This window comes from Barbatula barbatula (genome assembly GCF_947034865.1).
Source record: "Barbatula barbatula genome assembly, chromosome: 23".
NCBI classification, from domain to species: Eukaryota; Metazoa; Chordata; class Actinopteri; order Cypriniformes; family Nemacheilidae; genus Barbatula; species Barbatula barbatula.
Window position 1 is genome coordinate 18,803,451 of NC_136786.1, and position 15,120 is coordinate 18,818,570.

At 39.8% G+C, this 15,120-nt stretch overlaps 1 protein-coding gene across 3 annotated transcripts in view; it reads right to left on the reverse strand.

Annotated features, from left to right (window-relative positions):
- Positions 1-15,120, reverse strand: part of agap3 (ArfGAP with GTPase domain, ankyrin repeat and PH domain 3) — a gene marked incomplete at its 3' end in the record, with an annotated part of 116,985 nt that continues 101,865 nt past the window's right edge. For all 3 annotated transcript variants that reach the window (XM_079447582.1, XM_079447581.1, XM_079447580.1), the window contains 5 exons: positions 14,680-14,834; positions 13,986-14,076; positions 12,976-13,198; positions 2,647-2,902; positions 1-2,573 (listed from right to left, as the gene is read on the reverse strand). In XM_079447582.1, coding sequence (XP_079303708.1) covers positions 2,367-2,573; positions 2,647-2,902; positions 12,976-13,198; positions 13,986-14,076; positions 14,680-14,834 — 932 coding nt within the window. The remainder of the gene's footprint in view (positions 2,574-2,646; positions 2,903-12,975; positions 13,199-13,985; positions 14,077-14,679; positions 14,835-15,120) is intronic.

The following is a 15,120-nucleotide window of genomic DNA, read 5'->3' on the forward strand; positions in this document are numbered from 1 at the left end:
TCTGCACTCATGGTATAAATCATTTTATTGGAGTGTTTATAATGTCAATAGGCAGCCAAGCATCCAATCACACAACAGATAACTCCCATTAAACCGCTCCATCATTTTCAGAGGAGCATTAGAAAACAATGGCAAATTAAAAGGAACAAAAGAAAGTCGTTATCAAACTGCTCAATAAAAGCAACAACAAAATAATTATTTACATCTTGCTTTTATAAATATGTCAAATGTACATATAATACACAAAGTACCTTAATGGCCAGACAATGTGCACACATTGAGACCCAAAATAAGGTACCAAAACAACTTGGTTAAAAAAAGGGTAAAATGGTGCTTTTTCTGGTATATGGCTACTTAAGCACGTTATCATTCTAATGCCTTGATCGTTTTAACCTCCCAGTACAACAAGAAACCTCGTGTCATCATTAAAAAACAAAACAAAGAAACGCTTTAATGCTTTTTCACTCAAGATCAAACCCCATAATGTTTTATGGAAAGCCATTTAGTTTGGCGGACCACCAAGTGGAAAAATGTAGGCTACATGCATGTCGTTGCGCAGTCGTGTACCGTCAAGTTCACATACCATCCCAAATTTTAAAACACAATTAAAAATCGTATCTCAGACGTTAAAATCATTCCGTAGATGTTACAAACAAAACATCACGTTTGCATTTAATAAACCTTACATTTCAAATCCAGGTCATTTCTCCCAAAGCATGTTAGAACGAGACTGCACGAACAAATCCAACTGGAGTAGGACATCGTACCTGCTTTAAAGTAAAACTTATGTAAACATAGAATACTGTCTGGTAAAAACTGAGTTCGAGCATCTCTCTGATTCAGCTCCCATTTAACTGTAACACATGTCGAATATTCATCAAGGTCAGATTTACGTTTCAAGTAAGGAGTGGAGAACATTCTCACCGATCCTAAACGCTTACACACAAGCAAATAAGGGTTAAGGCTGTCAGGGTTTCAGATGGGTATCTTGGGTCTTTATCCATAAATTGGCCACACTACACACAGCTAGCTGCAAGAGGTCGACTAAATCTATTTTACACACACATCTGTACATGATCCACATCATCCATCCTATTAGATTACACTCGAGTTATCATCCGGATTCTGATGGGTACAAAACGGACGCGCTCGGAATCAGAGGTTATCACACAGCAGTTCACAGCGAGAGCGTCTTAGCACGTGAGTTCTGTCCAACGCACTGAACGGCAGGAGATCCGTGTCGTGCGGTAAAGAGACCGGACGGGTCCAGAAATGACTGGCACAAGGCATCTACAGTAGCACAGTATCGGTAAGGTCAGTAAATGTAGATTTGTTTTTTGTATACAGACGGTAATGTTTTCCCCGGCAGTTTTAGGGCCGGTTTCCCGTACAGGGTTTAGACTAGTCCTAGACTAAACGAAATGTAAGAGCTGTCTAAACTGAAAAACAGATTGCATTGACATATCTTCAAATTCATGATTTTGTTTTGTCTCACATCACTAATGTTTTTTATTAGGCATGATTGTAAAAACTGCTTAAAAGTCCTAAAGGCCTAGTCTTGGCTTAACCTAATCCTTGACCGGGAAACCGCCCGTAGTATGTCATGTGTTTCTAAACGGCTAGGAACCTTGAGCTTGGACACAATTGTTAAATGTTTCAACCTGAATTGAAAACTCGCTTGTTCGGCTTTTCTCATGAATGGAAAATCAACATTTATAAGATTTCGTTGGTTCAAGAACTTGATATGTTCCTGACTGTTTTCATGAGAACAATGCTAGGCTTAAAATGCTAGATAAAACAGATGGGCGTACTCCAAGAATCCATAACCGTCATCAGTTTTTTCCTAAGCTGATACACCTTCAAATTTTGATTAAATGTTCTGTTCTGTCGGAACATTTATTTTTCATTAAACACACCCAAGATTCTTAAAAAGTAAGTTTACTTTAAAAACAACTTGCAACTCATCAAAACTGCCGTCAACTCTTGTTGTAATTTAAAGGGATAGTTTACTTTATCATTTATTCACCCTCGATGTCATTTTGTTTGACTTTATGACAAAACCACTAAAAGATCTCTCAGAATATCTTCTTTTGTGTTCTACAGAAGAGACTTGAGGCTGAATAAATGATTGTAGGTGAACTTTAACACACGGCGTTGTAGAGGGGAAACGGGTTTACATGACACATATGTTTACACGTATTCCTAATAATGCTAATATTAGATCTGCAACATACTGATGGAAACGTTGATGCCATTTAAAGAGAGCGAACATCAAATTCACTGAGACGCGTGAAGGCTCGGGTACAGGGCACTACGGACGGAGCATCAGGATGGCCGCGAGAGGAACCGCACAACCTTCAGAGGGGTCATATGATGCTAACGCTACGGTTGAGCGCCGACTGAGCGTTGTTGTTGATGTTGGGGTTGTGTCGGGTGGCCGTGGACAGAACACCAGCGTCGCCCGGGCAGCCGTGCTGGATGAGGATGTCGGCGCATTCTTGGCTTTCCGCCTGCAGGGCGTAGGACAGAGGTGTCTGACCGCGTGCGTCGCAGCTGTTGACGTTCACACCGTACTGAGACAGAGAGAAAAACGGATTTAAGTATTTGAAGTTTGAGCTTAATATGAAAAAGAGACCAAGTCCGTACCCAGATGAGAAGCTGCGTGATAACCACGTTCGCCATGGCGCAGGACAGATGCAAGGCTGTGCGTCCGTCTCCGTCGCCGTACGTCTCGTTGACCTCTTCCTTGGTGCCGTGGGCGAGCAGGAGAACCACAAACCTCAGGTCGTCCTCCACCACCGCCCTGAGCAGCTGCTGTCCCAACGGCACGTCCGACTGCGGGAGCCCCACCAGGAACAACTTCTGCTCGTATTTAGCTCGGATCCAGCGTTCCTTCTCCTCCCTGAGAAACAGGAGACACGGGTCATGTGACGTCAAAACTGTGATGATACATGTCGTATGGGAACAAGGTTAATGACACAATCACTTGCACATTTTCTGCATTTTCGGGGTTAAAGTCTGGCCGGCTATCGAAAGGTTACACATTGTGAGCGGCACGTCTATGGTGGACAATACGGGAGGAGTGTGTGCGTGGGGGGGAAGCCGTGTTTTTTATCACGGCTGTCAGTGTTGTCAGTCCTGCCCGGTGGATCCCCACAAAGGAGGCCTCTCAAACCTCTTGGGGGCCGCAGGCAGCCCGCCAGATCGAATGGCCCAAAGAAAAGGACTGAAAGAGGTACACTTGGTTTAGAGAATGGAGTCGAACTCTTCGCCACCCGCCCAAGTTCTATCTGCTCCTCGCTATCACCCGCCCACCCCCTCGCTTCCCTTCTGCTGGCATTCAGGGCCAGCGCAAAATAAAAATCGATAGTAGCGTATCTGAGCATGCTCAGTGCGGGTCTGACCCGCTGACCTCGCGCGGCGGGCGATAAGGGGAGCAGAATAGAACTGTTGTTTGCCTTGCTGGGGTGAGTGACAGACAGTAGAGAGAGAGAGAGAGAGAGTGCTGATAGAGGTAAAGAGAGCCCTGAGAGACGGGCGTCCCTGCGGGACGGGACTCCACAAAGCCGCTGCCACCGAAACAGCACAGCTGAACCAAAGCTATCGCCAACGTTTACAACACACAACCAACAAGATGACAGACAGAACTGACACAGATAACAACGGCTACAGATCAGAACCGACTTATTTACAGGTCGACTGTACATTTTTTATTATATTGCACTTTTGCACATTGTTGTCAATAAAAGAAGATATTTTGAGAAACTTCTCGGTGGTTTTGTGTTCATACAATGGAAGTCAATGTTGTCTGATTCACAACATTCTTCAAAATATCTAATTTACTTGCAAAGGCAAGAAGTCACACAGGTTTGGAATAAAAATATATATTTTGGGTGAACTGTCCCTTTAAATCTATTAACCAGTCATGATACCCTGTTTGTCTTAAATACCCATTGAACAAACCGATGTCGCCCATAGTATGTAATAACAACGTCTATAAAGTGTTATCAAAGAGAAGAAATATGAATATTTATTAATAAATTAATGCTTAAATTATTATTATCATCCATTTTCCAGCCACACAGTTTCATATACATCATATACATATATTAATGACAGCAGCAGTGATTGGCAGTCTGAATGAAGCCACGCCCCTTCATTACCCTCTGGACCAGAGATGCTCCTCTGATGGGGACAAACTTATGTCACACAAAACTAGACACAAAAACACGAAAATAAAGGGCATGGACACAGATTGATAAAGAATACACAGATTAATAGCATAAGCATTATTAATATAACGTTCAGCACACAATACTTGATTTCTACTGCATTTCTAATGCATGCGTGTAAGTGCACAGATGACATGAATGATATTTGAGCTATTACACCAAAAAAAGACCTTTAGTATATAAAAAGAAAGAAAAACAAATGAACTTGCATTAAAGAAGTCAGGGATAACAGCATGGCAACCACCCAGGATGCTGAAGCAGCCACATAGCAACCACCCAGAGCACCTTGGCAACTGCATAACAACACCCTGGCAACCACCCAAAACATCACTCCTTCTGTACGAACAGCACCACGCACAATTCTTACAGCAATAACATCATGACTGCCCCGCAAATCACTCAAACAGCCGTGTAATCAATGTCCTGCAGCCCATAATGCCAAAGTGCTTTTAAAAATGAAAATAATAAGCACCCAAACAAACCCAAAATGCTAAAACAAAACGCTTAACGCATAATTAAATGACTCAAGTCGGCTGTTACTTTTCGGGTTTTAGGACGGCGGTCTGGAACGAAACGGGCTTTATGAAGCAGAACAAATGTTGTGGCATCAGCACACTGATAATCTGTTATCTGGTGCGTCTTACATCACCCCCCCCCCCCCAAAGACAATTCCATGTGTACGAGATGCTTAAGTCACTTTGGCAACAATGGCACAAGCTAATGAAGAAAGCCACATGTGTAATGGTGTTACTCTGAAGATCCTGACAGCTCTTTGTGAACGAGGCAGAGAGCGATTGAATGGACTCAAGGCACAGTGAATCGTTCTTCAATGTGTGTGTGTGTGTGTTTGTGTGTAATTAACCCCCGTCCCTCCTCCTTTAGCCGTCAATCTTTCAAAGCTTGTTTTTCTTCTGAAGAGATCCACCCTGTTGTTCCCTCTTCATCTGAATTCTCTACAGGAAACCCACCACGCCATCACAGACCTCTCAAAGCTTCTAGACGGGACAGTAAAGAGACCTTCACAAGGATTTTGGAAATGAGGGGGTGCGTTTACAAGAGTTTGAAGAGGTACAATGACTTCTGGTTTTCAATGACGCGCGGTTGAATAAATGATGACAGATGTTTTTTAACCACCCCTTTATATGTCATTTTCATTTCAAATAACATAATAATAAAATAACTACTTTTATTTATAAATAAATATAATAATAAAGTTTGACAGAAAGAAACGTTTCTAGTTGACGGTCACCTGTCTTGAAAAGAAGCGAGGAAGATTTCAGAAGCATCAACAAGTTTCTCAAACAGCCCCGGTCGTCTCCACTTGAAAGGGGAAGCGTGAAAGAGGGGAAGAGAGGGGCTGGTAATCCCGCCTCGGACTTTTGTTTGAAATGGAGACCCAATCCAAACACGGGGCTCTGTGTGGAGGGTTTATGAGAGAAAGCCGAGAAGCCATGAAAAGACACTTCCTCTCGGCAGGAGGAAGGAAAATAAAATGTGCGGCTTTAGCGTGTCAAAAGCGAGGGAGGGACACGGAGGCCAGGAAAGAGTGATGAGATGGAGAGAAGATTCTCTCTGCGGGGGGAAGAAACCACATTCAGGAAATAAGGCCCATGGCTGCCCCCTCAACACACACACACATATTTGGAGTGAATAACAGGGTTGCTTGGGGGACATTGGAGTGTGAGAACACTTGAATGAAAAGGAGACAAATGTGGGACAGTCACTTGGTATTTTGCCTATAAAATGCAGTTAAAAGAGAAAAGCATTTGATAATACAGTCAATTAATAATAAATCATTACGATCAACACAAAATCTATTTGAACTCGTTTGCTATTATAATAAATGTTGAAGCACGCATGATTCATGAGTGCATGTTATTCTAAAGTAAAAAGCTTTAATAACGTTATCAAATGTACATATTTAATAACTAAGTGCAAAGAAACTTTTCTGGTCTGCCGATGTCATCAAGGCAACAAGGGCGGGGTTACAAATAGTACTAGCCAATAAAATCAAGACCTCACATTTCACAATGCAAACAAAATATGGATTGATAGTCACGTTCAAACTTACAACATTTGTTAAATGCATTGGACATTTGTTCAATTACACTGCAGAAATGAATTTCTTCCTTATTTTATAATGATTATTTATAGATTTTTGTTCGTTTACCAGTACATATATTTAAACATTCTTAGATGGAGAACACGTTTACTTAAAAATGCATCATAATAAATGTTTTATGTTTAGGCTGTTTTTAAGTTTGTATTTCTTAGCACGTTGTCAGATTAAAAAAAAAAAGTTGTAATTAATGTTAAACAGAATACTCATTTTGCTTTAAGTAAATGCATTCAGATTTAAGAATGTTCAGATATTTGTCCTTGAAAACTAAATTACAATACAAAGAAAGTAAGAAATTCATTTTTTCTCCAAAGTTTGCAGTTTTTATACTGTAACGTACTGCTGTCCTTCTAAAACCTCACATCTCCATATTTTGTGTTTTTACATTTTTGCTATATATATCATCATTATTATTATTATTATTATTATTCACCCTTCATGTTTGTCACTGGGTTTTGCAAATATCCAACAAATAATAGCTTTGCCCACTATTTAATTATCAAAGTGTTTTTAATTTAGACTTGTGACCATATTTGTATGCATCAATAAAGACATTCGAGATCAGCAACAGGAAAAAGAAACGTCCAGCTTTCAACCAAAGGTTCTTGGCATTCTGACCCAGTTCTGATCTCACCCGACCCTAGTGATCATGACAAACAGCTAGATGATTCTTCCAGGCTGACCCTGAGTTTTAGTACCACATGACTGCACTCCAATACAGAGGAAGAAACAACAGGGTAATTACTCAAGTCAGACTAAACACCACACAGCCGTTTATGAGCCAACAAGAGCCTTGGATGGGGAGGGACGTTCTGGGTCCCTACGTAGCACACACTCGATGGGAGGCGACTCTCCGGGAAGCAATTGGACATGCAAGTGAAAGTGGACCATCAGACACAAATGACGGAGGCGTGGAAGAGGCTGAATGCCTGCTGCAAAAAAGTGACCAATCGGAGGGCAGGAGAATGAAGTGAATGGGTTCATGGAGGTAAGAGGGGCTCAGAGGAAGCAGAACTTCTGAAGGGCACATGCAAACACAAAACAACCCCCTTAAAGTCTCAAAAGACACATCAAACAGAGGGGACGGCAGAGTCTTACAGCCGGCTCAGCAGGGATGGAGTGTTTGTAAAGGAGAGAGAGAGAGAGGAAGAGAGATGGAGGGGGTGTTTGCCATGAGTCATTCCAATGCATATTTTCACTTTGGATGGTCTCGATGTGTGCAGTCCACTTTTATGAATGACAATCAGCCTTTACTGAGCGCTTAACATGCAAAACACAAGTTCTGTTAATGTATGAAGGTCTCTTTATCTGTGCCATTGTAAATGATGAACACAAATAATGTGAAGTTAAATCCTCTCTTGAATTCCCAGCCAAAGCATCTGCTTATTTCACCAACTTTTTTACGTCTAATATAGATTACATCCATACAACACAAATGTTTTATAGCTTGAGAGATTTGATAAGAGTTCTAAGTATCTTCCCAAAACATGTTTCTCCCAAATCACAGAAACAAATAAGACAATTGTTCAAATCAATCAAGAGTATGGAGGAGTAAAACAAACGTACCTAAACTTAGACTTAACCTAAAGTTCCCATTTGCTCTCCATTTAATTTCATTGATGTCTAGAAGAAAAGAAATGGACATATTAAAGAGATCTCATCTGTGGTTCTTCTTTAAATGTGACGGTCGTCCGTGTGTGAGAGAGAACAGAAGAACAGGTGGAGCAGAGATGGTAGGAGGTTAGTGAAGTGATTCATTTGTATTACAGCGGCTGCCCTACGGGTGAAGACGAAACGGCAAATTATTTCTGAAACAAACTGGAGGATCATCAGAGCTATTACCTGCTCTGGCCGAAAGGCACGGCGTGAGAAACCCAGAGAACAATCTCTTTCTACTCAACCTCAAAAGAACAAAGAGAGAGAGAGAGGAAACAAGATATTAAAGATAATAAATAAATACATTCAATGTAGATATACACCTAAATCCCAATACCAGTGATTCTGAACCACGGCTCATCTAGTAAGATGTTAAATAAGCTTTGTTTATAACAACAGAAGTGTCAATAGATTCCAATAACTTACTGTAATTAATTCAATGTTCAATATAAAATAAACATTAATTCTATATTTCTGAATGAAACGCACGTGGAAGCAAACACTAAACTATGCAATAAAATACAAAGAAATCACCCACGGACAGAATGAAGAAGTTTTTGTAAACCATAATGTCCATTTATATAAAAGCAACAATGAGATCAAAGGGACACATTTCCACTACAGAAGACAAAGAGGATTGGGAAGTTCTGCTTTCGACCTCACAGCTGTGGAGCTATCCAGGTCTTGTCCAAGATAGTCTCAGCCTCAGACGTCACGCCTACGGTCCGTTGGCTGAACGTCTGATGCACTCGTCACACTTTTTTTGGACATACTTCAGCACGTTCGAAGTTGTCATCTGATTGGTTAAATTTCACATGATTTCCGGTAGATGTTCTTCAACGGATCGCCTGGAAACAACATGGAAGCTGTTGTGTTTACAACGGTGCAATAAGAATTAATCACGATCGACCAAACGCTTCATTCTTAAAAGTTTGCGAGGTTCACGTCATAAATGTATAATCATTTTGTTGCTGTTAACTTTAGACACATTTGTGAATTTACACCGGTCTGTTACTGCGGGGACCTTACATGCCTCTAAACATTAACGGAGCTCAAGACAAAACGTGATTGGTTGCTTCACCTGTCCATCATATGGCCTATTAGGCGGGCCTTGGCAAAAGAAAGCGGCAATAAGTTCGGTATGAAGGTCTGGCTACTCGAGACTATGTCCAAGATAACAAAATATATCCATAACAATGCCCATCTGTGTCAGTGCTGGGAAACTTTTTCATCTGCGTATGCATTTGCGCGCGAATCCTCCGGTCTCACCAACAGCTGAAAACATTATCTCAGCCTTGTGGCACACGGGTGCCAGACAATTAGAGCCAACACGACAACACGCACAACTGCCAACTTCTAATTTAAGCTCTAAACACCCTCATATGAGCCAACCTCTCTCTCTCTCTCTCCTCGCACGGCAAGATTTATGGCCACCCAAGAATTCATGACAAAACTGTGTAAATCTATCATAAATCTTTCAATCTGTTTAATAGATTACCTAGAGAGCTCCTTGATCGATTGACGCTACTCAATAATTAAAACAATATTTATAATTAGACCGCAGGAAACGCATTATTCCTTCAGCAGGTGAAACGCTTTACTGAAGGTTTCCCATGCGTGTCAATGACAGAGCTGCAGGAGGAAGTGAACACTGACTGTTTAATGTCAAGAAGAAAAAGAGAATATAACTGATATTAACATAGAACAATTCCTACTAAAGGAACAGTTCAGACACAATAAAAACAATGTGATCATTTATGGAACACAAGAGAAGATAGTTTGAGAAATGTCTCAGCGGTTTTTGTGTTCATACAATAAAGTCAATGACAGTCAATGGTGTTTGGTGACCAACATTCTACAAAATATGTTTTGTGTTCTGCAAAAGAAAGAAGGTCCGACAGGTTTGGAATGACATGATAGTGAGTAAACGATGACAGACTTGCCGTTTTTGGGTGAACTATCACTTTAAATATTTGTTATAAATAACAATATTAATAGATGTGATGGAGAGAATTTACTCTTGTCATTTGACTGTGATACAGTGTAAGATGTATGTGCATTTACATCAACGCTCATGAGAAAGCACATGACTTGTGGGGTTTAATTTAGTCATGGGGGTCAGAAAACATTGAGACTGTCACCCTCACTCAGCTGTTAGTTTTCACATCCGTGATGAGAGTTAAATCAATCTTGCTGACTTCACCGGGGTAAAATGAGCTCTATTCTTCATCTCACTGATGTCAAAGCACATATATAATAGACAGACCAAAAGCATCATTTATACCAAAGAGCAACAAGAACCCAAAACCACCGGAGATGCGTCTGCTGTCATTTTACTGCTCAACTCAACCTGAACCACACAATTGAACTACATCTCTCTGTTTTTGAAGGTATATTACAACTTCAAGTCTCATTCATTTAATTAAATGTGTTCCATGGAGTTCTATAGCTTGGATAGACACAAGGGTGAGTAGATAAAACCAGAATGTAGGTTTATGGGTGAATGATTCTTTTAGGTATTTAAGAAAAATCAAATGAATCTTAATCCAATTACGACAGTAATTATCATCATATTGTGCTATAAATAAACGAATGCTGCAGAACATGTGGAATCTCAGTACACGCCGTGTTTTACCATCACTCTTTGGTTCAGGAAAATCAGTTATGACGGTAATGAGATTTTTGTTCAAAACGGGAGAGCGAGCGAGAGAGAGAGAGAGACAGCAGGAGAAATGGAGGATGCCGCGGACCATCAGAATCTCCTGACAATGAAAAACATTCTGTCCTCCGGCGGTGAGCCGCTTCTGACGACTGGAGTGTGAGGAGATATCAGCATCAATAATCTTTCATCAAGTCAAAAGCACTCGGCTGCAGCCCGCCAACCACTCGATAGATAACTGTGAGACGCTCGGCGGAAGCGAGTGAGAGAAGAAAGGGCGAGAGACAGGCAGAGAGAGAGAGAGAGAGAGAGAAAGGTGATGTATCCCAGGTGGCGAGCAGATCGAAAGGGTTATCTCCTTTTACATGCTATCTCCTGCACGCACACTTTTGTAGGGTGGTTGTTACATCTTTGTTCGTGCGCGCCACTGAGGGGAATCCTTCTGCTGTTTGGGTTGCTATGAAGCAGACGGTCACAACACCGTACTAATATTGTAAACAGATGTTATAGTATTCAACCAAAGGTCAATGAATGCATGTGGTGTTTTCTGATAATAAATTACTTGCCCATGTTATTACATCCAGACTATAAGAAACTAAAATTAATCTAAATGGAAAATCTATAAGCACCTAACTATAATCTACTAGTCAAAAGTAAGGAAAGATCATTTATAAGCGAGTAAAGATGATCTTTAACTAACATAAATAGATTATAATTAACTAAGGGCCATCTATGATCAAGTATAATCTATAGGTAAGTAACTAGAGATAATCTTTAAATAATGGTAATCTATACATAATTTAGGATAATCTTCAAGTAAATTAGGATAATCTATAATTAAGGATAATATATAAGTAGGAACAATCTTTATGTAACTTCTCTTAATCTTTAAGAAAATCTATACATCAATAGTATTTAGTCTATAAGTAACCCAGGACCACCTTTAAGTAACTAAGGACGATCTAAGTAATAATGATCTATAAGTAACTAAGAAATAAGTATCTATATTTATAATTACATTAAACATAAGGATAATCTATAGGTAAATCACAAGATAACCAATAAAAAGAAGTAATCTATACATAACCTGGGGTAGTCTATAAGAAAGTAGGGTTGATCTATAAGTGACTAACTAAGGATAATCTTTAAGTATAAGTAGTCTATAACAACCTAGGATAATCTTTAAGTAGTTGAGCAATACTCTATAAGTAATGGAGCATAATCTATAAGTACTCTAAAAATGGAAGATAATCTATACGTACTAAGGATACTCTATAAGTATTGGAGGATCATATACAAGTACTACAAGTAACCGAGGACAATCTATAAGTAACTGAGGACAATCTATAGGCAATGAGGATACTCTATTAGTGACGGAGGATAATCTATAAGTACTTGAACTACTATACATAAACCATGCTTTACTCAGCAAAACAACACCTGATTGCCTTAACCAATCATTTATTCATCATCTTTGCAGGTCCAAATGTACACATTCCAATTACTAATATTGTGGGTCTCAATTTATTTATGCCAATACATCCGTCTCTGAATGCAGGTGTACCGTACGGTTCAGCGGCTAATACAACAAGCATTACTATAAATCCTCCATTATGATGTACCAGAGGCACAGGCCAGAAGATGTCTGGCGGGATTTATACCCTCGAGGAGTGACTGATACACCCCCCCCCGAGTGATGGATAGCTGTCAGAGCCATTGATAGCTCTCAATTCAGCCCCAGGGGGAGTGGTTTGGGACAGTAATGGTGTCCTTAATTGCCATCAAAAACAGCCTCTTCTCCAGGTCATTAGACAGATCGGGAATGTGAGCTTGGGTCTCGAGTTTAAATGGGGGACACCTCGAGACATCGCCTGGAACCAGAGCAGGTGAGCAGCTACAGACAAAGGTTCTATAGATCCTATTTACAACAGACATTATCTGCTGTAACATTTCTCATCTTCCTCAAACAGCACTAATGGACCAATGATTGGGTGAGGAATCTGTCACGATGAGGTCATTGATCATTCTACTGACACTGAAAATCCTGGTCTTCTGTATCCTGAACAAAGAGTCCAATGTAACCTCTTCTTTGTAAAGATCAACAAAGCCACTCATTTCCATTAGATCACGGATTCTCTTGTCATTTATTTCTGCATGTGTTCAATAAAATATATTTTTAAGAATATTTATATACATTTATACAACGTTTCTGCCCGACCATGAAATCAAACAGACACAAATAGAATCTGATTATGACCAAGAACCTACTTATGATGCCAACATGAATTCTTAATCACATGATGCCTCACCGTGTGCTGTCCACTCCAGGTTTGCTGTAGCCCTCCACACAACCCTCCCACACGCTGTTGGCCATGGCATTACCAATGGCCATCATCACCATGCTGAGTTCCACCGGCCAGTCGTCCAAATCAAGAGACCGTACACGGGACAGATGGGTTCCCAGGTTCCTGTGCATCCCGGAGCACTCGATACAGATCAGAGCGCCGAGATTCAGACTGGCCCAATCCGGATCTGAGGGTAAATGAGAATGTTACGTGATCCCATGTCTGGTCTTCATAAGATGCGTCTTAATTACCTAAATAGTATTCAAAAATAGATTTAGTATGTCCCAAATCATAGTGTGCCGAAATGAGCTTTCTCAAGGTAGCCGGACAGTCGACTGTTTTGGGTGAAAATTTGAAGTGTGAATCCGTGGACACTAAACGGCTGATATTATCCAGTTTAGTGACGATACACTGCAATAATACATGAAATAAAAGATGTTCCTTACATTAATAAATGTAAGTATACAGTATTCATTTCATAGGAAATAATACTTTAACGCAAGGGAAAGCTGTATTTTGATATTTTCAACCTTTCGCGAGGGATCCCCTTTCTGGAAATACATATCGATTTTCTGTATAAAGAACTTTTCTACTGTCAGACAAATAGTAAGTCTGATATTATAAAAACAACATATTGAAAGGTTAGACTGAAATAATCTTCAGTATAGAGTTTTACAACTTTTGCTGTCTTTAGTTTCTCAAAAATTTTCTGGGAACCCCTTAAACCATTCTGGACACCCCCTGGGGTTCCCCGGACCCTAGGTTGAAAACCCCTGGTCTAGGCCACAAAGGCAACTTCCGTTTCACGCTAGTATGTCCCAATGTGTGCATTCAGTTTTGCTATGCACTAAAATGTATATACTATCCATAACAAAAGCAGTACATCCTTTAAGGGGACAGTATAAGTAGGGGAATTGGGACGCAGCAATAGTATCAAATCATTTCTACCACCATCATGAAGTTTCTTTACTTACTTGGTCCATCACAATCTGCACAGAAGCTGTTTCCTCTCACATTCCTGATGGACTGGATGGTTAATGCGTCACTCTGGCTTCCCAACCGAGACTAAAAGAAACAATTATTACAATTCAATTCAATTTTATTTATATAGCGCTTTTCACAATTTGCATTGTTCCAAAGAAGCTTTACAGGGGAAAATAAGAAAAACACAAAAAAGGTAATGAATATGAGTAAAATGAATATGAGCTTTGTTATCGGGACCAGTGTGTCCAGTATTAACGATACAATATAATATAATATATTTTAATGTATATTTGCATTTATAATACAATATAATATTTGTAATATATAGAATTATAGTGTGAATGAAATAGTTGACAAATGAACCGAACAAATGGTGTGAATAAAATATGTTTAAAAAACTATAAAGATAAATCTCTCTTTTGCTATTTTATATTATAAATATAAATGTTAATAATTTAAAGTAATATAACATTTTTGCAGTCACACCATAGGAGACGTACATTTGTCAACTAAACTTCATTTCTGATAAAAAAGTAGGGAGACATGCTTGTAACTAGTATATCCAGAAAACCCTTTAACTATTCTCTTCATTTTTTTGCAGAGCTGTATTTTAAGTATCTGTGTTTTCTTTAGGCCGTCCCATGGTGCATTGCTTCTTTGTGGGTATGTGTGTGTGCACCTTACCTTGTTCTTGCTGCTCTCGCAGCACTGCAGACTGGCAAATATCTGGCTCTCGATGGCCTGCACCCAAAGCTCTCGTTCTTCATACGTGGACGCCTCAAAGTGCCACATTTGACCGGTCAGAGACACGATGACGAACTCGAAAGATTCTTCTTGCTCTGAAACACGCAATAAAAGAAAGCTGATGTTGAGCAGTTCAAACACTATTGCTTAAAAAAGTTTCACCTAAAAATGTAAAGATGTCCATTTATTCATCCTCATGTCATTTCAAACCTGTATGACTTTCTTTCTTCTGCAGATATTTTGAAAAACGATGGACCATATCTTGCATTGTATGGACACAAGACCACTAAGACATTTCTCAAAATATCTTCTTTTGCGTTCCACTGAAGTAAGAGTCAGACACAGTTTTTAAACAACACAAATAATTCAATACATAAATGA